The sequence below is a fragment of the Xyrauchen texanus genome, chromosome 2, assembly GCF_025860055.1.
Source record: "Xyrauchen texanus isolate HMW12.3.18 chromosome 2, RBS_HiC_50CHRs, whole genome shotgun sequence".
Lineage (NCBI taxonomy): Eukaryota > Metazoa > Chordata > Actinopteri > Cypriniformes > Catostomidae > Xyrauchen > Xyrauchen texanus.
The window spans coordinates 3,504,199-3,532,036 of NC_068277.1; the positions used below are offsets into that span (position 1 = coordinate 3,504,199).

The 27,838-nt window shown below is 40.4% G+C and overlaps 4 protein-coding genes across 4 annotated transcripts in view; 3 read left to right on the top strand and 1 right to left on the bottom strand.

Annotated features, from left to right (window-relative positions):
• The first annotated feature begins 6,338 nt into the window (after window positions 1-6,338).
• Window positions 6,339-6,935, top strand: LOC127617960 (histone H1-like). The gene has a single exon (XM_052090152.1). It carries the CDS (start codon window positions 6,354-6,356, stop codon window positions 6,933-6,935), a length of 582 nt encoding a protein of 193 aa, XP_051946112.1. The 5' UTR covers window positions 6,339-6,353.
• A 3,945-nt stretch (window positions 6,936-10,880) lies between these two features.
• On the top strand, window positions 10,881-11,280 carry LOC127617584 (histone H2A-like). The gene has a single exon (XM_052089572.1). The coding sequence runs from the start codon at window positions 10,881-10,883 to the stop codon at window positions 11,262-11,264; it is 384 nt and encodes a 127-aa protein (XP_051945532.1). The 3' UTR covers window positions 11,265-11,280.
• A 2,104-nt stretch (window positions 11,281-13,384) lies between these two features.
• LOC127617705 (histone H2B-like) lies at window positions 13,385-13,868 on the top strand. Its single transcript, XM_052089765.1, has one exon. The coding sequence runs from the start codon at window positions 13,478-13,480 to the stop codon at window positions 13,850-13,852; it is 375 nt and encodes a 124-aa protein (XP_051945725.1). The 5' UTR covers window positions 13,385-13,477; the 3' UTR covers window positions 13,853-13,868.
• Window positions 13,869-26,556: 12,688 nt separating this feature from the next.
• The window catches only part of LOC127617712 (histone H2B-like), a 198,383-nt gene continuing 197,101 nt past the window's right edge, over window positions 26,557-27,838 (bottom strand). Inside the window, exon 2 of the mRNA XM_052089778.1 lies at window positions 26,557-27,369. Coding sequence (XP_051945738.1) covers window positions 26,826-27,200 — 375 coding nt within the window. The 5' untranslated portion in view covers window positions 27,201-27,369 and the 3' untranslated portion in view covers window positions 26,557-26,825. The remainder of the gene's footprint in view (window positions 27,370-27,838) is intronic.

Below are 27,838 nucleotides of genomic sequence, written 5' to 3' on the forward strand. Positions count from 1 at the left end.
TTTCCATAGTTGAAACATAAGTTCAAAGCACATCTAATTTCTTTACTCACTTACACTATGGTGAAATTAAAAACAGAAACTATATGTTTGTGTCATTATGTCACACATGCCTGGTTGCAACTGTTGAAAATCTACATAGGTCAGGGTAACAGATCTGCCTAATTAGGGATTTGGAAGGATTTGTAGGGTCTGTCCTTGCAGCTGACTTGAACCTAGATGCCGTCACCCTACCAGCCCTCATGTCAAACCATAGCCTTGACTTTCCCTGTTGTCGTGTCTCTTCCTCAACTTTTACTGCCTACAACATTGTAAATTATAGAAGATGAAATTAATGACATGACACCTTCAAGCACATTTTAGTCATATGAGATTAAGAGGGATGACTATACCTGCTCTGGTGTGACTTCCATATCATTGAATACCGCATCACATTTTTTCTCAAGGTCCGAGGCAGACAGCTTCTGGTTCTGAGCACTGTATAACTCAGTCATGGGATGTGGTAGACCCGGTGACACCACCTTTGGTTGAAACTGTTTACAGTAGTGCGGCATTATGCGTAGTATACCACTCTTCTCAGAAAGGTTTGGAGTTGCATTATCCAGAGCCTTGTAGAATTATTCTATAGCTGCTGCAGACACACCCACTTTTTTCCCAGATGGACAACCTGAATGGCTTTGGTTGTTTACACCACAACGCTTTTTGGCAGGATTTGAGAAATCAATTCCCGATCCCTCTTCGTACAAAGCCTTGCCTGCTTTCAAAGGAGGTAGTCCCCACTGTCTGGGCCCATCAGTGCAGCTTTTGTCTCCCAGATGTTTGACAGCAGAGTCTATTGCGTACAGCAAAGCTGTTACGTGGGAGCACACCTCTCCCAGGCCCGCTTTACATGTAAAGTGGCCACACAAGACTGTCCCATCCTTCTTCAAAGATACCCATGGTTGTAGTTGGGTTTCAGACAGTGACTGGCTATGATGCACCTACAATTACAGAAAGTGGCATAAATACATTATTCTTACATGAATGTTATTGTGATGTTATTGTTTACTTCTGCAGTGACACCATAAATGCACCTTGTGGATACATCTTAATCACAATGCTGTGTTTACCAGGTCAAATTTTAACATAGGCTACAGTGAATATAATAACATAAAGATGGCTAGATGTTACAATTATATGTGGTTATTACTGATCACAGATACTCCGTGGTTTACAGCATGGATTAACGTGTGATCGATAATTAATGACTGCACTTCCCAGAGCAGGGATGCGTCCAGGCCTTTTTATAGTCTATGGTCCAGGCATCCATTAAAAAGCCACGGCCGACAATGTCCTCTAAACTCATAGGCTACGTGTTATATAAATCTTTACTTAAGTAAAAAATTGATGAAAATACAAAATAAACCATAGATTGATGTCTTACCTTTGCCATTATGAGGTAGCTCCCCCCGCCGTTAGCATAGCATCATGTACCTGTTACCCAGCCAGCTACAAAGAACTGGTAAGCATCCAGACTTTTAAAAGCTTTGAGATCAGCTCCCGTGTATGGCGATACCCCGTTTACCATGTAGTGGTACAAATCGTGTGGGCCGAAGTCGGGCAGATCCGGCGATTTAATGAGTTCCGTAAAAACTGAGGGAGGAATAAGGTATGGGTCGGTATCCAAACCTGCTATCTCCAACTTCTCCAAATACCGCTCTTTGTGAGGACCTAGCAGATGCCCGACCTCGACCGATAACGGCACGACAACTTTTTCAATAGAAGAAGCCATGCAGTTTAGTGGTATCTTATCTATATTAAACTGTTTAAAAAACTAATCAAATTTCCCGCTCGTCTACTACTGTGTTTAGCCTGTGCATCCAGTGATGTTGCCGTCCAGCATGGCGTCGTCACGTGGTCGTGGTCACGTGGTTGCAAAGGGTCTATATTTGGCTGAGGAGTGAGAGACGGGTCCGTCCCTATCGCTCGCTCTCTCCCCAGATCCAGCTGATCCTTCTCCTTATCTGAAGCGCGCATCTTCGTTTCACCTCTGTACATTTCACGCATAAAAATAATAAGGCTGAGAAATTACACGAGGTGGTTACTCAGGCTGTGGCCAGACTACAGTATCTTGTTCCCCCCCAAACGCTCCAAACTATAAGACAGATTTCTGTCTTGTGGCCAAAAAATAAATAAATAATGTAATAATAATAATAATAAAAAAAAGGGAATGCTATATTAGTCCCTTCCTTTCTTTGATGACCTCCATGACGAGTTTTCTCACAAATGGAGGAACCCATATACTTCCCGTGTTCACGTACCCTCGAGGGGTTCACGTACCCCAGGTCAGGCTGGTGCTGCTCTGCACACCATGGCCGTGTTACAGGCGTACCAGGCTGACCTACTGAAAGACCTGAGTGCGGGTGCAACGCTCGACGAAGAAGCCTTTTCTGAACATCGTCGGGCCACAGATTTATCTCTCGGTGCGACCAAGCAGACAGCCCGTGCCATTGGTCGGTCTATGTCCGCTTTAGTCAGCACGGAGAAGCATTTATGGCTTAACCTTTCGGGCATCAAGGATAAGGACCGAGTTTTCCCACTCGATGCCCCAGTTTCGCCTTCCAGTCTCTTCGGAGATGCCATGAATAAGTTATCTACAGATTCCAGGAGGTGCGGTATTGGAGATGGTCTTTCTTATGGAGATTACATCTCTTAAGAGGATTGGGGAACTACAGGGTCTGTTTGTTTTGCCGGCCTGTTTAGAATTTGCCCCAGGTATGGACAGATGGGGCAGTGGTGGCTCAGAGGTTGAGGCTCAGTGTTACTGATCAGAAGATCGGGGGTTCAAGCCCCAGCACCACCAAGATGCCACTGTTGGGCCCTTGAGCAAGGCACTTAACTCTAGGTTGCTCCGGGGGGATTGTCCCTGTAATAAGCGCACTGTAAGTTGCTTTGGATAATTGCGTCTGCCAAATGCATAAATGTAAATGTAAATGGACAAAACTATTCTGCATCCTCATCCTGGCTACCTTCCTAAGGTGCCTTTTGACACTACGTCCTGTCACTCTGTAAGCCTTCTGCCCCCCGCAGTTTTTAACGCCGGAGCAGGAAAGACTTCACGGACTCTGCCCAGTCCGTGCCCTTCAGACTTATGTCCACTGCACTAGCCAGTGGCGTAAGTCAGAGCAACTATTCGTTTGCCATGGGGGCTGCAACAGGGGTCGGCCGCTACCAAGCAGACTATGTCACATTGGGTGAGGGATGCTATTGCCCTGGCCTATGAGGCGCGCGGTCAAGATTCGCCAGTAGGTGTCAGGGCTCACTCCACCAGAGGAGTCGCCTCCTCTAAAGCCTTGGCTAGAGGGGTCCTTCTGCAGCAGGTTTGTGATGCGGCAGGCTGGTCCTCTCCGCACACATTCGTCAAATTTTATGGTTTAGATGTTTATGCTACTCCGGGCTCTTAAATCCTTGAGTCGGCATCTCAAGCTCATGTCTGAGACCTCTCGCGAACTTGTGAGCACACTTCACAACCGTAGGGGTCCGGACAGCCCCAGTGCGGTGGTGTGGATATTGCGTTCCCAAAAGCGCTTAGCAATGCGCAGCATCATAGTGAAGCTTTTTGTAAAAGGAACGTCTCGGATTACATCTGTAACCCTTGTTCCCTGAAAAAAGCAGAACGAGATGCTGTGCTTCTTTGCCGCACTGGGACGTCCCAGGACTGCTCTTCAGACATGCTGGTGACGCGTCTATTTATAGCCTGGCCACAGGTGCATCTAATGATCTCACCAGCCGAGGCTATAAATTCTGGTCAATGTTCATTGACGTGTTACACACATATTGAGAGATGGTCACAATTCAGGATTGTTCCCAAAAGCGCTTAGCAAAGCGCAGCATCTCGTTCTTTTTTTTTCAGGGAACAAGGGTTACACATGTAACCCGAGACGCTCTTTTCTTACAACCGTCATCTACAACGTAATCCTTGAACCCAAACTTTACTATTTTTGGAACGGCCCCTTCCATGATTGCTTCTTCATGCCTTTGCCTCTGCTGGTCTGACACATCCTGGTAGGTTCAGGTTGCCAGGTCCCCGCGCATTGTAATAGAAATCACCCAATAATTTTCCAAAAACAAAATGTAACCAAAGATTTTACATAGGTTTCTCGATATGCAGAAAAATGCAAATATTTAATTAAAAAAAGTCAAGTCCTTTCGAGTCATCTATCTCAAGTCTAAGTCAAGTCTCAAGTCATGAATAACAAGTCAAAGTCAAGTCGAGTCTTTTATCTGTATTAGTCAAGCAAGTCTCAATTCCTAAAATTTGCGACTCGAGTCTGACTCTAGTCAAGTCATGTGACTCGATTCCCCCACCTCTGCTATTATACCCTTCTTCTGGCCTTTAATATTCTCATTTCAACAATAGGTTCAGGAAAGTTCCATACAGGCACACCTTGTAATGGCATATTAGGGCAGATGAGTTCATTCTCCAGACAACAATCTTTGACCCATTGTTCATACTTCCATCCAAAGATATTTCCTCCATTATATTCCCATATTTAAAACTGTGCATGTGCGATGATTGTCGTCACTTTTGTTTTTTTATTTTTTTATTTGTGCTTTAGCAGATACAGGCTTTAGCAGTTCGTGGCCCGAAAGCCTATCGTGATCTGCAGCTACTCAGGACTAAGAATATGGGATAAGTGACATTAAGCGTCAAGAAATTACAGTTTTATTTTTGCTAAGGAGATGTTTGTTTAGTCTCTTCTTGAAGGCCTGAGGTGATTTCACCTACTACAGTAGAGGGGAGGCAGTTCCAAGTTGTTACAGCCGAATGAAGAAAGCTCCTTCCCAAGCATTTGGTGTTAGACTTGGGGAGTTTTAGGGCGTGACTTGGTCGTGCTCTTGAGTGGTTCGGCAAACGAGACTTGCTTGCAAGTTAACCAAATACATCATAGATAGTTTTTCCCTTCTCAAGTCTAATGGCAAGTTTCAACCCTGATTGCATCTAAAGTTACTATAATATATGAAGTTACTATGACATGCTTACTAATATTTATGACGTCTGACTTTGACTAATTGTTATATTGCATATTTAGTCCATCATTTTTTGCCTCCAGAGATACAGTGGCATCTTAAATGCTTTAGCCTGAATAACAAATTAAACATTATCAACTGCACATATATGACTTTAAGTCATCATCGAGTGCATCTTTAACTGATATGTGAATTCAACTGAATGAGGCATGAAGTAATTGATAACACATTGTAATGTCACATTAGTAAAAGTTGTACCTGTTGTCTTGTGCTTCCTCATATTTACATGCTCCTCTGAATATGTCTGTATGTTCACAAACATGTCATTGCTCAGCTGCATGTCATTGCTCGAACTTCTTTAAGTGTGCTGGGGCCTTTAGAGCTAATTTTGTCCAACAGGTGGTGAAGTCTCCTTTGCATCTAAAGGGTGGATGGATTTACCTGAAATTAGTCGTGGACTGAGCAAATAAATACGTAAATAATGTGATAAACACAATGAAACATTTTCAAACATTTTGTGTATACAGTAAGTGTTTAAATTTACATTTATTCATTTAGCAACTTGCAAACGTACTTACAAAAAGTGACTTACAACGTTTTTCTTTTTAAGAATATGAAGTTAGTGTGTTAGTAGGAATGTGTTCGGTGTTCACAAAACACAAAATGTCTTTAGCTGTTAAAAGAGGTTTTAGGCAGGTGATTCCACCAGCGGGGAACATTGAACCATTATACAACAATAAGACAACATAACCACTCAATCACCTCATCATGTTTATGGAGACAGACTGCTGATCCATTGTGGTCTTTACATGTGGTTTCAAATCCAGTCTCTGATTTGTGTGTTTCAAGATGCCCAAAACAACTACTGTATGAAACAGTCCACAAGTCCCTCAGTTATGATCAATTCATTAAAGTTATTGTCAAAGTGTTTGTTGAATACTCAGAGGACACGTTCAACTTTTATTAAACGTGTTTACATAAAAATAACAACAAATTCACTCGCAGCTTTTGCCAGTAACTGATGCTCGCCGTGGATTTGATGTGATTGCGCTAAACTAAACATCTCCACGTCGCGTGTTTTGGTCTTCAAATAAAGCACAGTAGTCCTGCTCAGTGTTCACAATGTTTTTACTCCATCAAACTATTGAATCACTCCAGTTTTGCTCTAAATGTGAGAGGAGAAAACACAAGCGCGAGCGGCTCTCGGAGACACACCAGCACTGAGTCGAGCGGGTTGAGTCTATATGGTTCTCATGTGTGTTTCAAGAGTGCAGCGCCGCTCAGCAGCTGTTCATTACTGAACTCAGACAGTGTTTGTGTGTGAGGTTACAGATCCGATCAGAGAGATGGCAGAAACCGCTCCAGCTGTCAAAGCGCCCAAGAAGAAACCTGCAGCTAAACCCAAGAAAACGGGCCCAAGCGTCAGTGATCTCATCGTCAAAGCTGTGTCCGCATCCAAGGAGAGGAGCGGCGTGTCTCTCGCCGCCCTGAAGAAACCTCTCGCGGCCGGTGGATACGATGTGGAGAAGAAGAACTCCCGCGTCAAACTCGCCATCAAGAGTCTGGTGACTAAAGGGACTCTGATCCAGACCAAAGGAACCGGCGCCTCCGGCTCATTCAAGATCAACAAGAATCAAGCCGAGAGCAAGAAGAAACCCGTCAAGAAAGCCGCTCCTAAAGTCAAGAAACCCGCTGCTGCCAAGAAGCCCAAGAGTGCCGCGACAAAGAAACCCGCCGCTAAGAAATCCCCCAAGAAGGTGAAGAAACCCGCAGCCGCTAAGAAAGCACCGAAGAGCCCCAAGAAGGCAAAGAAGTCAGCAGCCCCCAAGAAAACAGCCAAGAGTCCCAAAAAGACTCAAGCTGCCAAACCCAAAACGGCAAAGACTAAAGCAGCCAAACCTAAAAAGGCAGCACCCAAAAAGAAGTAAACAGACTCATTACAGAGTTTCTGCCCCAAAACGGCTCTTTTAAGAGCCACACACTAATTCATATAAAAGAGCAATTCTTTATTCATCAGTTGGATATATTATCATAAATTATATATATATATATTTCATCATAACTGGATATAGGCCTATATATTTTCAGTTATGATGAATCGATTATGTCATAAGTCTTTATACCAATGAAGTATAACTAACATATACTTACATATGTGTCCTTCATATCACATATTATATTATTGTTGAACTTTCTAATTTTAGACCTACTAATTATTTTTAAGCTTAATTATTTCTCAATATTAGCCCAGTCTTGGAATATTCGTTGATGATATTTTTCCTATTAACCTGATTTATTAGAAAGTGTCTGAGGATATTAGTGCCAGTAGAATAATTAATTAATTGTTTCCTTGAACATTCAAATAAAAACATGTTTTAACATTGCGACTCTCTCCAGAAGACAGCTGGAATGGTCCAGTTCACATGCGCCCAACAGGCAGTATTTATTTCCTAATGTGTACAACCTAAAACACGGGTATCAGGTGGTGTCCTAACTTCCCGAAATCAAAACATTTTGCCAGCTTTTTGACTCATCTAACCAAAAACTGAACCCCACTTTTTCTGTCCCCAAATGTCTCCCCGCCCCTTTCTTAATGCTGTCCTATAATAATCTAGAGTCTGCTCACTGCAGAGCCAATGGGTGGAGCTTGACCTGGTCTCAATCCGCTATGTGCGATACCACTAATTTTTTTTCGATCCGATACTAACACCGATACCTTTATTAAATCGAATTTTTACTAATTATTTGGATACAATTTGTAACTTTATTTGTATATATATATATATATATATATATATATATATATATATATATATATATATATATATATATATATACATATAAATTGGCCTAAACAAAAAAGTATTATTCTGCTCTGTTTACCCTTTAATAATGACTTTGTATAAGCCAGAAATAAAACTTCAAAATAAACCATATAAATTATTAAACCAAGTTACCATATGGATACTACAGTAATGATGTAGTAAAACTAAGGTAAATATCAAAACTTTGGTTACTTCTAAAAAAAAATCTAAAAATGGTATTGGTAACAATTTTAAGGAAAATTAAAAAATTAAGAAAAAAAGTCATGTTTAATACAATATTACAGTAAATGCAGAGTGAGTTTTGATAAGGGTATCATATATTAAGGAGAATTAATGATCATTATCAATGTTTTAACACCTGAATTGAAATAAACCTGTAAAAATAGTCACACAAGCACATTATAATACATGTCTGTTTGTCATTAATAACTCCAGATGCTGTTTTTCTGTCATTATCTCAGGAAAACATGAATCCCTCTCTGAACGAGCGCTGTGACTGAAAGTGTGAGCGCTGTGACTGAAAGTGTGAGCGCTGTGACTGAAAGTGTGAGCGCTGTGACTGAAAGTGTGAGCGCTGTCTGTGACTGAAAGCGTGAGCGCTGTCTGTGACTGAAAGCGTGAGCGCTGTCTGTGACTGAAAGCGTGAGCGCTGTCTGTGACTGAAAGCGTGAGCACTGTCTGTGACTGAAAGTGTGAGCGCTGTCTGTGACTGAAAGTGTGAGAGCTGTCTGTGACTGAAAGTGTGAGCGCTGTCTGTGACTGAAAGTGTGAGAGCTGTCTGTGACTGAAAGTGTGAGAGCTGTCTGTGACTGAAAGTGTGAGCGCTGTCTGTGACTGAAAGTGTGAGCGCTGTCTGTGACTGAAAGTGTGAGCGCTGTGACAAAGTGTGAGCGCTGTCTGTGACTGAAAGTGTGAGCGCTGTCTGTGACTGAAAGTGTGAGCGCTGTCTGTGACTGAAAGTGTGAGCGCTGTCTGTGTCTGAAAGTGTGAGCGCTGTAACTGAAAGTGTGAGTGCTGTGACTGAAAGTGTGAGTGCTGTGACTGAAAGTGTGAGCGCTGTGACTGAAAGTGTGAGCGCTGTGACAAAGTGTGAGCGCTGTCTGTGACTGAAAGTGTGAGCGCTGTCTGTGACTGAAAGCGTGAGCGCTGTCTGTGACTGAAAGCGTGAGCGCTGTCTGTGACTGAAAGCGTGAGCGCTGTCTGTGACTGAAAGCGTGAGCGCTGTCTGTGACTGAAAGCGTGAGCGCTGTCTGTGACTGAAAGCGTGAGCGCTGTCTGTGACTGAAAGCGTGAGCGCTGTCCGTGACTGAAAGCGTGAGCGCTGTCTGTGACTGAAAGCGTGAGCGCTGTCTGTGACTGAAAGCGTGAGAGCTGTCTGTGACTGAAAGCGTGAGCGCTGTCTGTGACTGAAAGCGTGAGCGCTGTCTGTGACTGAAAGCGTGAGCGCTGTCTGTGACTGAAAGCGTGAGAGCTGTCTGTGACTGAAAGCGTGAGAGCTGTCTGTGACTGAAAGCGTGAGCGCTGTCTGTGACTGAAAGCGTGAGCGCTGTCTGTGACTGAAAGCGTGAGCGCTGTCTGTGACTGAAAGCGTGAGCGCTGTCTGTGACTGAAAGCGTGAGCGCTGTCTGTGACTGAAAGCGTGAGCGCTGTCTGTGACTGAAAGCGTGAGCGCTGTCTGTGACTGAATGTGTGAGCGCTGTGACTGAAAGTGTGAGCGCTGTCTGTGACTGAAAGTGTGAGCGCTGTGACTGAAAGTGTGAGTGCTGTCTGTGACTGAATGTGTGAGCGCTGTCTGTGACTGAATGTGTGAGCGCTGTCTGTGACTGAAAGTGGGAGCGCTGTCTGTGACTGAAAGTGGGAGCGCTGTCTGTGACTGAATGTGTGAGCGCTGTCTGTGACTGAAAGTGTGAGCGCTGTCTGTGACTGAAAGTGTGAGCGCTGTCTGTGACTGAAAGTGTGAGCGCTGTCTGTGACTGAAAGTGTGAGCGCTGTCTGTGACTGAAAGTGTGAGCGCTGTCTGTGACTGAAAGTGTGAGCGCTGTCTGTGACTGAAAGTGTGAGAGCTGTCTGTGACTGAAAGTGTGAGCGCTGTCTGTGACTGAAAGCGTGAGCGCTGTGACTGAAAGAGTGAGTGCTGTTATCTAAGTAATAAGATCACTAATTAAAAACATAATAATAATAAATAATAATTCAGAATCGATTAACAGATGTGATGATCGATAAACCTGATTACACATCAGTATCGGAAGTATCGACACTTCAGTATTTAGTATTATTTGTATTATTTTTATATTATACTAAAAACAGAAGTTTAAAATTAAGTGTGATTAATTGACAATATTTTATACAAATGATTCGGTTATGATGAATCGATTATGCCTTTAAGTCTTTATACCAATGAAGTATAACTAACATATACTTACATCTGTGTCCTTCATATCACATATTATATTATTGCTGAACTTTCTAATATTAATCAGTATTTTGAAGATAAATAATTATTTCTCAATAATACACTAAATTTGTTACATTTGCACTAAATGTATCGGAATAATAATTATAATAATAATAATAATAATAATAAAATATTTCTAGACTCCTTAATAACCAAATTCAGTTCAATTCTCAGTGCTTTTCTTTCTTCATCTTTTTGTCATCTAATTTCTTTATAAAATATAATTACATTTTTTAATTCAAACATTGATTTGGCTTTTTTTCACAACTAATACATTTTTTCCCTCTAATTCTACTTCAGTTTCATTTCGGAGTTCAAATTTATAAAAAATAATATTAATAAAAAATGTGTTACTGTATTTTACCTATTTTTTTAAAAAAAACCTTTAAAAAGAGTTGAAACTCACTTTTGATCACATTCATCATCAGTGAGAGGGGGAGTGGTTTGGAGTTTGGAGGGAAGAGCAGTGATTGGTTAGAATGTTTTTCACACTCTAGCCAATAGGCGTCTGACCCACTCTTATAAATACTGTAATCGGGAACACGACGTACCAGAATGTGTTATAACATTACAGTACTTAATACAGATTGAAAATGAGCGGCAGAGGTAAGACCGGCGGTAAAGCGCGAGCAAAGGCTAAAACTCGTTCCTCCAGGGCAGGACTGCAGTTCCCCGTCGGTCGTGTTCACAGGCTGCTCCGCAAAGGAAACTACGCACAGCGCGTTGGTGCCGGTGCTCCTGTTTATCTGGCCGCTGTGCTCGAGTATCTCACCGCTGAAATCCTGGAGTTGGCTGGAAACGCCGCTCGGGACAACAAGAAGACTCGTATCATTCCCCGTCACCTGCAGCTGGCAGTGCGGAACGACGAGGAGTTGAACAAACTCTTGGGTGGAGTGACCATCGCTCAGGGTGGTGTGCTGCCCAACATCCAGGCTGTGCTGCTGCCCAAGAAGACCGAGAAACCCGCCAAGAAGTAAACGGACTAAAGTCTGATTCACTGAACCACAAAGGCTCTTTTAAGAGCCACCCAATTTAACCATAAGAGAGTGATGATATTTTACTGAAATGTGAAACTCAATTAAATAAGAGAAACCTTGTAGGTTAAAATGTGTTCGGTAACGTTACACAAAGAATCAAGTCTATTATTTGTACATCAGGTGACAACAAATTAAAAACATCGACATCAAAATACAGATAGCATGAATGAATAATTAGGTGTGGAATAATTATACATGTGCACACACGGAATATCACGTTTATATTGAATATCAGTTTAACATGCAACATACAGTATAATCTAAAATACAGATGAGATGAACTGAACAAAAGATCTTGAAGAAACTGTCGCCGCTTGTTTGAACACACGAGCCGCGCAGTCATTGGTCAACTGTCACACATAGACGTCACTATCAGCCAATCACAAGCCTCGGAACCCTCCCCCCACTGAACTCATGGTCACACAAGGCTTTAAAGAGCAGCAGCAGCGGAACATTCAGTCACATTTTCTGTGAAGAACGGAGAAGAATCGTTGAAGTCATGGCAAGAACTAAACAGACCGCTCGTAAATCCACCGGTGGAAAAGCCCCGAGGAAGCAGCTCGCTACTAAAGCCGCCCGTAAGAGCGCACCAGCCACCGGCGGAGTCAAGAAGCCTCATCGTTACAGGCCCGGTACCGTGGCTCTGCGAGAGATCCGCCGTTATCAGAAGTCCACTGAGCTGCTGATTCGCAAACTGCCTTTCCAGCGTCTGGTGAGAGAAATCGCTCAGGATTTCAAGACGGATCTGCGCTTCCAGAGTTCCGCTGTCATGGCCCTGCAGGAGTCCAGCGAGGCTTATTTGGTCGGTCTGTTTGAGGACACCAACTTGTGTGCCATCCATGCCAAGAGGGTCACCATCATGCCCAAAGACATTCAGCTGGCCCGCCGCATTCGTGGAGAACGAGCTTAAATCCACAGTGACGTCATCCACATCAACCCCAAAGGCTCTTTTAAGAGCCACTTCAATCCACTGAAAGAGATCATTTCCAGTTTTTTTTATTATTGGTGGTTTAAGATTTGTTAATTTACCGTTTCTGCTCTGTTAGGCAGCTGTAAAATGATATAAATTGAAACATTAGGAGGTGCCAAAAAAAAAGGTAATTTGTTTTGTCTGCATATGATATTAGAACAAAGTGTGACAACTTGCTCCTATTGACGTTGATTAAAAATATTTGTCCTGAGAAGTTTAATCTTTCAGTTAAATGTAGAAATGAGCAGTTTTTGTTTTAATTATCAGTTTTTTGAACACGGAAGTAAATGATTGCACGTTAAATACTGGATTAAATGCCTTACTCAAGGACACAATGGTGGTGGCTGTGGGGTCGAACCGGAAATCTTCTGAGATTATGTTCTTTAGCCCACTACGCCACCACCACCCACATGTTTGTGCAAATCTGAGAAGGAAAAATGCGTGACGTGCGTTTTTATTACTGATTGTTTCTGTGGTAGTCATTTACTGTTGCTTTAAGCAGCTATAAAATATTATAATATAACGAAAATATTAGCTGCTATAAATTCAAACCATTATTTTGTCAACATAAATGATGATATTGAAAACGTGATAACTTGCCCCAACTTAACGTTGATTAAAAACAATTGTCCTGAGAAGTTTAAGTTTAACCTTAGATGTAGAATTTTGCAAGTACAAAGTGTATTTTATTGTTTTGACAACTGCAGCAAAACTTTTTTTAGTTTTAACATTATAATAAATATTTGTCGTACTTCTGGATTTTGAACACGGAACTAAATGATTGCAGGTTAAATACTGTAACAGTCATGTTGAACATCTGATAAATAACTATTATTTTACTCATTATATTATGATTCTCAATAATCTTTATTAATATTAATTTCTTGAGAAACTTATTTTCTTTTTCATATTACATTATTTTTCTAAAAAAAAAAAAAATGAGCGGGAGAAATAAACAAAGGAAGAGGCGAGAGGAGGGACTTTCATTTGGAAGTCTTTGATTGGCTCTTTCAGGCCCGTCAATCTTACAACTGTCCAATGAAATCATTGAATGTGTTTGACCAATGAAAATACGCCATCAGTGACGCGCGTCATCTCCTCACAGAATTAGCATAGAGGAGGGAATAAATACTTCTGTGAGCTGAATAAGAATCATTATTCTGAGTTTGTTCTTCAGATCATCATGCCTGAACCAGCCAAATCCGCCCCGAAGAAGGGATCCAAGAAGGCTGTCACAAAGACCGCCGGTAAGGGAGGAAAGAAGCGCAGAAAGTCCAGGAAGGAGAGTTACGCTATCTACGTGTATAAAGTCCTGAAACAGGTTCATCCTGACACCGGTATCTCTTCCAAGGCGATGGGAATCATGAACTCTTTCGTCAACGACATCTTCGAGCGCATCGGCGGTGAAGCGTCTCGTCTCGCTCACTACAACAAGCGCTCCACCATCACATCGAGAGAGATCCAGACCGCCGTGCGTCTGCTGCTGCCCGGTGAACTGGCCAAACACGCCGTGTCTGAGGGCACAAAGGCCGTCACCAAATACACCAGCTCCAAGTAGAAGAACATCCTGTTTCTCAACCAACACAAAGGCTCTTTTAAGAGCCACACATGTTCTCAGTTAAAGAGTTTTCTTCAGACAGTGTTTGTATATTATCCCTGTCACGGGTGTCATATTAGTAACACTTAAGTATTAATCAACGAGATTTAACACAATCGTTGAATATAGGCTCCTTATACAATGCGACACGTTTTGTTAACAGTATAGTTGAATGTGACTAGATTAGATTTAGTACAGTCGTTGAATATATGCTCCTTTTTCAGAGCCACACTTTATTTTTGTTTAAAAAAATATATATAGTTGAATTTGACCAGTATGTCATTGAATGTTTCCTTAAATATCCATTAAATAAACAATAATGCTGAAGCCTAAAGGCCAATGTCGAAATTCATCTTGTGGTGTTTGGCAATATTGAATTGCAAAGTGTAACAATATTATATTGTGATACAAGATGATAATTTTTGAACTTAGTATAATTTTAGTATGTTATAGCATATATTTATTAAACCGAAAATATATTTGTATAGAGTAGCCTGGGCACTTTAAACCAGGAAAATGTACACAAGACTGTATGGCCTATGCGACTATGCTTTGGAAACACATGCTGTCTTAGCTTACCTAAAATGTATTTATAATCTCTGAATGATACATTAGTCAAAGTACTATATTCTGTTTACATAGTATGTAAACTTTCTTTCTAAATGGGATTAAATTATTAAGTAGACTAGCTGCTGAGATTCTACCATTAGAAAGAAGCCATAAGGTCTGTTAAATAATTGTCAAACAGAAAAGGTGGTGAAGCACACCTATTGGCTAAGATAACAGAAATTAATAAAAATTAGAGTTTGGAAAGGGTTAGTCAGATGTTTCTGCTGGAATCTTGGTTTTGTCTTTGTGCTCAATAAAGCCTTTAACATCTGAAACTCCTTGACTTTGAGATTTAAATATTCTACGACAATGTCTACCAGTAATAAACTGAAGTAAAATAATGCTGACATTCTTTTCTTTAAACACTGAGGAAATAAAGTTAACATTACAACATAACCTATACTCTCTTGAGCCACACCCAAGTCAGCACTGCATCACTAACAAGTTTTCTTCAAGCTGGCAAACCAGCAGTGAGATCCGTGAGCCATGCCAACACTGCGATCCATACACCAAGGCACACCATGGCACGTTTCAACTGCACGTTACGGTTCGACACACCTCAAATCTACTTGCTTTACTTTTCTGAGCTTGCATTTGTATTGCAGTTTAGTGCTACCTCAACGTGGGTGGTATTATAGGCTGATCGTCAAAATTGCGCTGTCTCTAATGCGTGACATCATCTTAAACACGACACAAACTGACCAAAACAATAACACGTGTGCTAGCTGTTAGCTACTAGCTCATTGTGCTGCATAAAGCAGTTGTTGCATGGTGATTTTACACAAGTGTAACAGTTAAATTGGCCTAGTTGTTTTAGAAGCTTTCCAGTAGCTGGTCAACTAAATAAAGTGAAGCTTTCAAGCAGAGTATAGAGCTAACATAAAAAAAAGGTACTATCCTCCATTGTGGACTCCAACAACATCCAGCGTGCTCTCCCTCTCATTGCTTGATGGTCTAGATAGCATCCATTTGGTCGAACCACTTCCACTTTTCCTTGATGGTACTGTAGTCACTTTTAAGCTTTTTTTTTTTTACTTTTCCCTACACTGTTGGTAGGTCTGGTGGTAGCCGTGTGCAGCCAACAGATGAAACACTTCCTGAGAGACACTTTCGTCTGCACCTCGTTTATTGGCCGTGGCGTGGTTTTGCGCGCAGCCATTTCTTTTTTCACAATTTGAAAGTCGCCTGAACAAATGATACTGCTATCGCTGTGACTAGCTTTAAAACTAGCGGGTTGATGTTGCGTGTTGGAAATCCAGTGACGATGGTAGTGACGATTCTCCCTGACAAATCAGTGATCTGCAGGGTTTTGACATCACATTTAGTATCGGCTCGGCTAGCTTGGAAGCTCGATCGAGGTGGTACTAAAAAAAAGGACCAGGTACCAGGTAATATCCACAGTGGAAAATCCCAAAAAGCGAGCGAAGTCGAGTTGTACCGTGCAGTGCAAAGCCCCTTAGCAGTGAGATCCATACACTGAGGCACACCACACCTCTTGTCCCATCAAGGCACCCTGAGCCGTGCCAGACCAGGAAGCAGACATCCGGTCTGCAAACTTTTGACAAATTCCATGATTTTCATTTGTAAATAATTGGGTGTTTGGATCAGCAATTTCATTTTGATCTATCAAATAATTGAAGGACACAGTAATATTTCAGTAGTGAAAATAGGTTTATTGGATGAACAGAAAATGTGCAACATGCATCAAAACAAAATTAGACAGGTGCATAAATTTGGGCACCCCAACAGAAATATCACATCAATATTTAGTTGAGACCAGGGGCGGATCTAGAAAAATATTTATGGGGTGGCGAGAGGGGGGCAGGAATTTTTGAAGGGTGGTAACATATGGTAGACTTATATATATTTAATTTAATCACGTTTATCACAGTTTGATAAGAAATAGTATGTACACACTACAAAAGGTCACAGACTGCCATTTACAAACTCATACAGACAAACTTAATCTCATGCAATTAATGTCTTGCATTTGAGGTTTCATGTGAAACAGTTCATATTAGGAATAAGTGACCATACAATGTGATCTCACTTAATAGGAGATAGAAGTATGATTGAAGTAAGGGCATCATCACCAGAAAGGCATTAAGGTAAGACACAGATGTGTGAGGGGAAGCAAACGCACGCAGCATTTGTACAAGAAGATACTATGCAAAGAAAAACTTACACATGAAGATCTATGGACTGAGCTGTACTAAAGTGAGCATAAAAACACTGTGGAAATAAATAGGTCACAGTTTCTCAAACGAGGTACTGGACATCGCTTTAATTGTTTACTCAGAACACACATTATCCACATTTGTCCCTCAGTAACTTGATACATTTTTTGACAGATGAGGTCTACTTAAAAAGTGATGAGAAATACAGTACAGTATATACAATATTCACAGCAGTTAAGGCGACATGAAAGGGACATTTCATGCATGTAAATATGAGCTGCTGTATCAACAAATCAACAAAAAGGCTTAGAGTTACAGAGGGTTACATGAGACATGTTACATCAAAACCTCCACAAACCTGAAAAGAAGTCACATAAAAATTATTTTTGCTCCCAGTCTCAAAAAGTACAAAAACATTTTGTGAGTAGGTTCATACAGGCCATTTCTGGACAATTTTATACTGTATATACAAAAGAAGAAACTTTAAAAAACAACAATAACAACACTGCTTCATGTTCAGCAGGATTTACACCATTTACACCAGTGTCACATTTTAAACTTTGTTTCTCACACTTTTGGTTTTATTAAAGGTTCTCAGTTGCCAAAACAAAGATATAAACATAGAAATTTAAAGGTCATAATTTTAACAGCTTTGTAAAGGCTCACCAGTGAGCATAACATGAAGTTGTCATGCCTATAACAACTGAATGCGGCGATTTCCATGTTGCTCAGCAAAACGCTTCACAAATTTATCTAGATCTAATGCCCTAGTGCATTTTGATTCAATGCGGAGTACAGCCAAACTCGATAGTCTCTTTTCTGTCATAGTTGACCGCAAATAAGTCTTTATGATCCTGAGAGATGAAAAACTTTGTTCACAAGATGCACACAGGTAAAACAACCGCTATTTTACACAACCTGAACAACTCATAAAACACATCCTGGTATGGGCTTAAAAACTGAGTGAACTCCATTAGAGTGGTAGGACTCTCCTTTTCCCCCTTTTGTCTGTCTAGTACTCTCCTCGTCTGATGTAACTCGTTTTTGAGATCCTCAATATTTGAAATCATAAGCTTCAGCCAAATAACAGAACAGCCTCCTCTCTCAAAAAAGTTGGACTTGATGGATTTAATGCCTGGACACCCTGCATAATGTTACAAATTGATTATGTTTTTACTACTTGTAATATTGTATCATTAGTTTAGATGTAATTCAGTATGAATCTTTCCTCCCCTCCATCATAATGAATTTTTATATTTATTTGAAGTCTAAGCAATGTCTCTTAAAAATTATAGCAAAATGTCCGTCTTTGTCATTTGTTATTCATATGTAACTTAGTATACTATGTAGCAACAATGTCCATACCATGTGGACCAGCTCGACTGGAGATCGTTGGTGATGGCCCAGGCACTCTCCTTTCCCTTTCACGGTCTGAGCCCTACACAATATCTTGTCTCTCGCTTTCTCCCTTCTCATCTTGGTGATGCTCTCCCTCCATATCTTCACTGCTGTGGTGTTCTCCCACCTCCTCCTGTCCCTGGTTGCCTTGGCCTTGTATTCTATCTCTTTCACATTTCTATTGCCCTTTTCTATCCACCTCGTCTTCGTCTTCTCTCTCTCCTTCCACCTCTTTTCTCTCTCCTTCCAGATCATCTTCTCAGTCTACCTTGCTCAGTTGTTCATTTTCTTTTTCTCTCGCCTTTCTCTTTGGTGAGAAAAATCTACTTATGCTACCTTTCCTCTTCATTTCTGTAAGATTCAAATGAACATTACAATGTTTTCTTTGACAGACATTGAATCAATATTACCTTTTGTAGCCTACTTTACACAGAACAAACGTCAGACCTAGCTAGCTACATTATATGTATAGTTAGCGAAATAACGTTCTTCAACCTGATTTTTATCATCCCAAAATCAGCATTGCAACTATGCTAGCACCATGCTTTCATTATAATTTAATTTCTTGATAGATAGATAGTAAATCCGTTTTTACCTCTTTCCTCCTATGTCCACTTTCTTCGCGACTCCTGGCTCCCTCGCTTCGCGCAACTCAGTTTTCCAAACTGATCAGTCTCTTGCCGCTCTGGCGCCATCTCATGCTGCATTCATTGCAGTCGGACATTGGAGATTCGCACTCGTAAATTGTCAAATTGGCCATAACTTTTAATTATTTGCTGCCAACTGGGGTGGCAGCAGGTGTAGATCTGCCCCTGGTTGGGCCTCCTTTAGCAGAATTAACAGCCTCTAGATGCTTCCAATAGCCTGTAATGAGTGTCTGGATGAAGGTATTTTTGACCATTCTTCCTTGCAAAACATCTCCCGTTCAGTTAGGTTTGATGGTTTCAGAGCATGGACAGCCCGGTTCAAATCACCCCACAGATTTTCAATGATATTCAGGTCTGTGGAATGGGATGGCCATTCCAGAACATTGCACTTGTTCCTCTGCATAAATGCCAGAGTAGATTTTGAGCAGTGTTTTGGGTCGTTGTCATGTTGAAATATCCAGCCCCGGCCTAACTTCAACTTTGTGACTGATTCCTCTACATTATTCTCAAGTATCTGCTGATATTGAGTGGAATCCATGTGACCCTCAACTTTAACAAGATTCCCAGTACTGGCACTGACCACACAGCCCCACAGCATGATGGAACCGCCACCAAATTTTACTGTGGATAGCAAGTGTTTGTCTTGGAACACTGTGTTATTTTGCCACCATGCTTAACGCCCCTTGTTATGACCAAATAACTCCATCTTTGTTTCATCAGTCCACAGCACCTTCTTTCAAAATGAAGCTGGCATGCCCAAATGTGCATTTGCATACCTCAAGCGACTCTGTTTGTGGTGTGTGTGTAGAAAAGGCTTCACTTTTCCGCTCAGCTTCTCCTTGTTTAAAGTGCGCTGAATTGTTGAACGATGCAGTGACACCATCTGCAGTAAGATGATGTTGTAGGTCTTTGGAGGTGGTCTTTGGGCTGTTTTTGACCGTTCTCACCATCCTTCGCCTTTGCCTCTCCGATATTTTACTTGGCCTGCCACTTCTGGCCTTAACAAGAACCGTGTCCGTGGTCTTCCATTTCCTCACTATGTTCCTCACAGTGGACACTGACAGCTCAAATTTCTGCGATAGCTTTTTGTAGCCATCCCCTAAACCATAATGTTGAACAATCTTTGTTTTCAGGCCATTTGAGAGTTGTTTTGAGACCCCCATATTGCCACTCTTCAGAGGAGAGTGAAAGAGAATAACAACTTGCAATTGGCCACCTTAAATACCTTTTCTCATGATTGGATGCACCTGTCTATGAAGTTCAAGGCTTAATGAGCTCACCAAACCAATTGTGTGTTCCAATTAATCAGTGCTAGGTAGTTACAGGTATTCAAATCAACAAAATGACAAGGGTGCCCAAATTTATGCACCTGTCTAATTTTGTTTTGATGCATATTGCACATTTTCTGTTAATCCAATGAACCTCATTTCACTACCGAAATATTACTGTGACCTTCAGTTATTTGATAGATCAAAATGAAATTGCTGATCCAAACACCCAATTATTTATAAATGAAAATCATGGAAATTGTCAGGGGTGCCTAAACATTTGCATACGCCTGTAGCTATGTGTGTTTTGTATGCATTCTTTCTCTGGAAAATTAATTACTTATTAGACTTCATATTGGCTTTTAAACCCTCAAGCAAACAACTAACATGTAATATACACAAATGACTAACAGGGGTCAGATTAAACATTATAAAACTAGAACAACTAATGACCAATTATCAGTTAATATCTTGTTAAAATTGGAAATATCAGATATGTAACAGACATGTACTTAAAAAACACATATACAATATTAAAGCAACAGCACATTTGAAAATGACTAAAAAGCAAAACTTGTTAAAAAAATAATAATACACACACAGTGAAGCGAAAGTGGATTCACAATTGTGTTTGGATGATTATGCATGCAATGATTACAAACACATGGTGAAGAATATAAACACAAAAGGAGTAAATGGAAAGATTGGCTTCCTGGGGTGTATTCCAGAAAGCATGTTATGTGACATACCCGGGTATGTTTAAGAGTAAGTAAGCGGATAACCTCAACTTTCGGTTCCAAAAATGGAGGTAACTTTCAGGGTATGTTAGTAGTCATAGCAACTCACTCTCTGAACTTAACCTGCTCCGGAGCAGGTTATGTTGCAGGGTTAGTTTGTTTCAGAGAGGTTTCCGAGCATGGCGTGCCCTTTTGATGAGGATCCTGTGGACGTAGAGGCACAGATTATACAGGGTTTTATTCGCCATGAGAGGGTGATAAGACCATGTATCGATGTCTTTTCTTATCCTAACGAATATTTGCAGGAGCGCTATTGTTTTTCTAGGGAGTCGTTAATTTTTTTAACAAACCTACTAAAACCACACATCTCAAACGTAACAAACCGCGGGTCAGCGCCGAACAAATTCTTTGTATTGCTTTGCGCTTTTTTGCTACGTGGAGTTCTCTACAATGTGGGCGATGCAGAGCATGTGGGGAAGGCAACAGTGTGTAGAGCCGTTCGTACAGTATACATGGCACTGAAACGGTTTCTACACACTTTTGTACAGTTCCCTGGCCATAAACCTGTGCGCTTTATTAAAGAAGAATTCCACAGGGTGGCAGGTTTGCTCTCAGAAATTCTGTCATTTTACTGCAATTAAATGACATTTCTTAATAGGTTTATTTTGACTGCACACACACGTAAAGGCTACACAGACTTCTTAAACTTGTAATTAATCTTAATTTCAGGGTTCGTAAACGTGATTGGGTGCATTGATGGCACCCACATTCCTATTAAATCTCCATCTATCAATGAGGGAGACTATGTTAATAGGAAGTCTGTGCATAGCATCAATGTGCAGGTAATAGCTATATTTTGGCTCCTTAATATTGGTGTTACAAATAATAAACTTATTGTTCTCCACAGGTAATATGTGATGCAGCCCACCTCTTCACTAATATTGAGGCAAAATGGCCTGAGTCTGTACATGATGCCAGAATATTTAGAGAGTCATCTCTGTGCAACAAATTTCAACAGAGTACGTTTTGTTAAACAAATGCTTGTAGTCTTTATTACATTTACAAAACACCTCAAACATTACAGGACACTTCTATGGTTACTTGCTGGGGGACAGAGGATACCCTTGCCTCATATGATGACACCCTACCCTGATCCTGAGCCCGGACCACAGACACGCTTCAACCCGTCTCACAGCAGAACACGTGCCAAGGTGGAGATGACAATAGGCATTCTGAAGGCGAGGTTTCAGTGTCTGCGTGGGCTCAGGGTCCCTCCAAATAGGGCATGTGACATCACAGTTGCTTGTGCGGTACTTCACAACATTGCCACAATAAGAGGAGAGGCATCCCCCCTGCCCTGATGAAGATGACCTAGAACAACACCCATTGAATCTAGCAGACCACAGAGATGGCAGAATGCTTAGAGACATGATTTGTCAAAATCACTTTATTTAATCTGTTCTATTTCTTCATATCCTGAAATAAAAGAGACATGACAGATTTGTATTTATTGTTTTTTTCACACACACACAAAAAAATTTAAATAACAAATTCATGTTCACATATGATTCTTCTCACCTTAAGGCGATGCTCTAGTAGTTCTATTTCAAGTTTGGCCTTTTTAATGGCCAGCCTTTTCTCCTCTAGCTGAAGCTGTTTAAGGTCCATGTCAGTTTTTTTAATTTGCCTTAATAGATGGACCTTATACACCTCCTTTGCAGACAACTAGGATGGCAAAGTAAATAAGATGGTTAAAGAAGAAAATCTGCCACATAGTAACATTATGTAAATAAGGACAACCAGGGACAAGTTCTTACACTGCTAAGATTATGTGTAGAGGTAGATGGACACTCATCTGCATGTACATCCCCAGCTAGATTCTGTCACAGGACAAATTACACATTTTTCACTCCATCTAAAAAGCTATGCATTGTCCAGTATATGCATCATACATCTGTGGGTCTCCCAGCACTTTCTAATTCAGTCACAGCAGATGTGGTCTCTTCATCATCATTCTAGAGTGGAAATATGCAAGGTTACTTTGTCTGGCAGACAAAGTGAAAGATCTAAAAGCAACTGGTTCTTAAAATGCACCACTAACAATTGTGACAGACTGTGTGGTTTCAGGAGGATCCAACAATACAATGAGTCCATCAGCAACTGCAAGAGAAAAAAAGATACTCAATGTGTAAATTACTAAAGTATGACAGACACTGAATAAAGGCATTAGGAACATGCAAGAATAAAAAAAAAACAGATTACTGTATACAGCATATGCTGTAAAATAGAATATGTATGCATAATGCACAAGTGAAACAATGACTGCATTTGGGAAGCATTTAGCCTTCTTCCTAATGACAAGAGTTAATGATCGTTTTGTCCAAACGTATTACTAAATAATCATAAGTACTAATATGGTATACCTACATTGTACCAAGTCACTTGAGTTGTTGTGGGAGGTAGCAAAGTCTGACGAAGTACCCTCTGGAATACCATCGACCACAGGGCGACCTTTATTAAGTGAAAGAGCCAACTCCTCAGAGTTGGGGTGAGAGAAGGTGGAGGTGGACCCCCGCCAGTTAGACGGGCCTCAGCCTTCTTTCTATTAGCTATATAGGAAGAATACTGTAAAAGTAACTTAAGACATTGATCTTACAACAGTTAAAATAAAATGTTACCTTTTTGGAGAATGTTTTTGTGTTTCATTTTGACTTGGGAAAGTTCTTTTGGCTCCAGAAGGATTACACCTTATAAAACAAGAGGCCTAAATATTTCTTGTCAATATACATTGCACTGTATTCTGAAAGAAACTGATGTGGAGAAAAGTAAATGCTTGTCGAGTCATGCCACATGCTCAAAAAGACAATTGTTCAACTTTGCAAATTAACAAAAGAAAGGCAAGCATATTTAAAGAGCAACATGCAGGTTGGACACCCCTATATAGCATAGTGTATGTTGATGATAAAACAACTAGATTTTCTGAACTGGAGTAATATATATTTAGCCATTATTGATATTTTGAGATAAATTGTGATAAAATAACTTCCGCGTCTATAAAGCACTAACCGGAAGTAACGATGGGCGAGGGAGTCTGGTCAAGTTCAAGCTCAGGTTACAAAGGATGCGAATGAAGAAACAGAGTTCTCTGGTGTGGTTTTGCAATTTACTGGAGAGTATAACGGTAGCCTACGGGGATACAAAATCAGACGGGAGGGCAGCGGGAGAACAGTTTGAATTGAAATGCGGGGGAAACGGGAAAGTTGGGCTAGCTTCCTGCCAATAGCTATAGCATTGTGCAAACTACTAAATTCATTTCAGAAGGCAGACAATTACGTTACGACAACCTGTCCTAAAGCTCAGTCTCTCTCCCTCTCTCTGTATTATTATACTAAATAAATATTAAATATTTAATACTATAAAAAATATATTATATAAAAATATTATACTATTATTATTACGAAATTACACAAATTACGTGTTAAAATAATTAAAAGTAAGACTTACTCTGCTAAGTCCTCGTTTTCGTTGCACAGAATGTCTGCTAACGTTAGCACTTTGTCCTCCAGTCCAGCTCGCGCCAAAATCCGGTGTACACTTTGACGGTGGACTTGATTCCATCGAGTGCACCGAGGGAACAGCATCAGTAATCAGCCTCACGTGGTCCTTACTCCAAAATCCCATCCGAGACTCCCAACAAATCTCCAGGTCGATAATTCTCCAGAGTGAAATGTGCGCCACAAACGACCGAGTGTGTGGTAACAGACGCGGCAGTGAAGTCTGCTCTCTTCACCTGCACAAAACGCACTCAAGACCGAAAAGCCTTGTTTTTCCTAGAAGGAAAATGATGGACACGATGTCCTGACAGGCTGGAATTCGTGCAACCAGCACAAACACAATAATTTACCATGATGGCTTCTCTAAAACTCGATCTAAAACTTTCTGTCTCTCACTACTGCTCTAACTACATTAACACCCAACAATAGAGAGCTGACCGCGAGTTCTTTTGTTTGCCTCGCCCTACGTCATATGACGCGTTGATAGCGGGAAAGGCGTATTCCAGAGCCTAGCACATTTTCATCAAAATCTCTACATCAAATGAGATTTCATTAGTAATTTCTACATATGTGTTTTTAAAAGACCTCTGCAGACAATATAAAGTATTAATTCAGTTATAAATTCAACCTGCATGTTGCTCTTTAAAATGTAATAAAAAAAAAAGGTAAGCATTTACTCTGTCAGTTATTTTTTGCCAAGCCAATTGTCTTTCCCTCGCATATGCAGCTGTATTGCTTTTTTTCATTATAATGGGCTTGAACTCCTCATAAGCCAACATTAAAACTTCTATCTCCACTTCAGAGAAGTACGCGGCACATAACTTTTCACCCTTAGTTTCCATGGTGACTCCTGAATTCGGCGTTCCATTGAAAATGCCTTTATATGTTCACCGTGTGCACGCATTAACTCGAGGTTATTAGCAGTAGGTTGATTAAACTAACTCCTCACAGGTGTTTTGGAACCGACATACCTAGAGTAAGCAAGTTTGGGGTTAATCAACCAAGAGTTTAAGGTTTATCTGACGGTAAGTTAACCTTGCTTTCTGGAATACACCCCTGGCCCTACCGACACAAGATGTTGTGATTGGTAAGTTGGCTTTGATGCCAATAGTATTCAAATGTTGAAGAATCATCAAAAGTTATGTAAACTGATAGTTTGGGTTCTTAGAGGAGTAGAGGAAGAAAGCAGGGGAGGACAAGATGTGGAAGAAGAGGAGGGCAGAGGAAGAGGAGGGAGGGGAAGAAAGGGGAGGAGATGAGGGGACAGGAAGAGAGGGGAGGAAAGGGATAAGGAGAGGAGGGTGGAGGAAGAGAAAAGGTGATGTGATGAAAACTGTGATTTATGTTTTATTAGAATAGATACTTTGGGACTGTTGGGTAATTTAATTGGATTGTTTTCACACCATTGGGTAGTTTTTGTGATACCCAGCCACTAACCTGTCATTCTATATTTATGTAAGTTACCTTTCGCAGGGTTTTTGGATCTCATCAGGATTAAGCGGTTCTCTGTGCAGATCAATTTGGTAAAATAAGGTTGTATCAGTGTTTTTATCTATAAACATAATTACTGTTCACTAGAGAATGCAAAAATACTGTTCCATAATAAGACCAAGACAGCTCATATATTATATAACTGTTCAGTAATTCATGACCAACTCTACAGCAACACATCAATGCCTATTTTTTAAATAATGGTAAAAAAAGGGTAAAGATCATTCATTCAAAATATGGAAATATGCTTTTTTTTATCTTCATCAAACCAAGTAATATTTCAGTTTTAAACGTTTAATTGAATAACAATATAAAAATGAACATAGACACTGAATATCTTCCAGTCATGATCACACACAGGCAAAGCTTAAATCATGAGATTAATCTGCCAGAAGAGCAGTGCCGAACACGACTGACGTAATGTGTTCTGCAAATTTGCGTCAGAATTATATTCGTGCAAAAGGAGCCCTGACCAAGTATTGAGTGCATTACTGTATTATAAATAATTTATTTTTATATTTTGAGAATGGATTTGATTTCCATGAGCTGTAAGCCGTAATCATCAAGATCACAAAAATAGGGTTGAAATATTGAATCTAGAATACTTGAAAGATGCACCTGTATTGTTGAGCTTCTAAAAACTCTATATATTTACAGGTGCGGGTCATATAATTAGAATATCATCAAAAAGTTGATTTCAGTAATTCCATTCAAAAGGGAAACTTGGATATTATATTCATTCATTACACACAGACTGATATATTTCAAATGTTTATTTCATTTAATTGTGATGATTAAAACTGACAAATGAAAATCCCAAATTTTCTATCTCCGAAAATTTGAATATTACTTAAGACAAATACAAAAAAAGGATTTTTAGAAATGTTGACTACTGAAAAGTATGAGCATGTACAGCACTCAATACTTAGTTGGGGCTCCATTTGCCTGAATTAGGGGGATTTCCTTTTAGAATATTCAGTATAACTCTTTAAATGAAAACATGTGTGGCTCTTAAAAGAGCCTTTGTGTTGGTTGAATAAACCGGATGTTCTTCTACTTGGAGCTGGTGTATTTGGTGACGGCCTTTGTGCCCTCAGACACGGCGTGTTTGGCCAGTTCACCGGGCAGCAGCAGACGCACGGCGGTCTGGATCTCTCTCGATGTGATGGTGGAGCGCTTGTTATAGTGAGCGAGACGAGACGCTTCACCGCCGATGCGCTCGAAGATGTCGTTGACGAAAGAGTTCATGATTCCCATCGCCTTGGAAGAGATACCGGTGTCAGGATGAACCTGTTTCAGGACTTTATACACGTAAATAGCGTAACTCTCCTTCCTGGACTTTCTGCGCTTCTTTCCTCCCTTACCGGCGGTCTTTGTGACGGCCTTCTTGGATCCCTTCTTCGGGGCGGATTTGGCTGGTTCAGGCATGATGATCTGAAGAACAAACTCAGAATAATGATTCTTATTCCGCTCACAGAAGTATTTATTCCCTCCTCTATGCTAATTCTGTGAGGAGATGACGCGCGCCACTGATGGCGTATTTTCATTGGTCAAACACATTCAATGATTTCATTGGACAGTTGAAAGTTTGACGGGCCTGAAAGAGCCAATCAAAGACTTCCAAATGAAAGTCCCTCCTCTCGCCTCATGTAAGAAAGTTTCCACCCCCCACACGATTACATTTTCTTTGTTTAGTTCTCCCGCTCATTTATTATTATTATTTTGTAGTAATATAAAGGATAAAAATCTAAAAATAATAAATAATTATTACTTTCTATATGAAATGTATGTAATTATCTATTGATTAATGATTTACACAGAAATTTGTCCTGCTTGTTTCATGAATAAGTACAATAGTTATTTGTCAAATACACAATAATAAATACAGGATGAACAAACAGAATATTCTACATGTTAATTGTACTTTTAGCAGAGATTATTTGTTATGTTGTAATGTTAACTTTATTTCCTCAAAGTGTTTAAAGGAAAGTATGTCAGCATTATTTTAGTTTATTACTTGTAGACATACTGAAATTATAGCATTTAACTGTAAGGTTTAACTTATA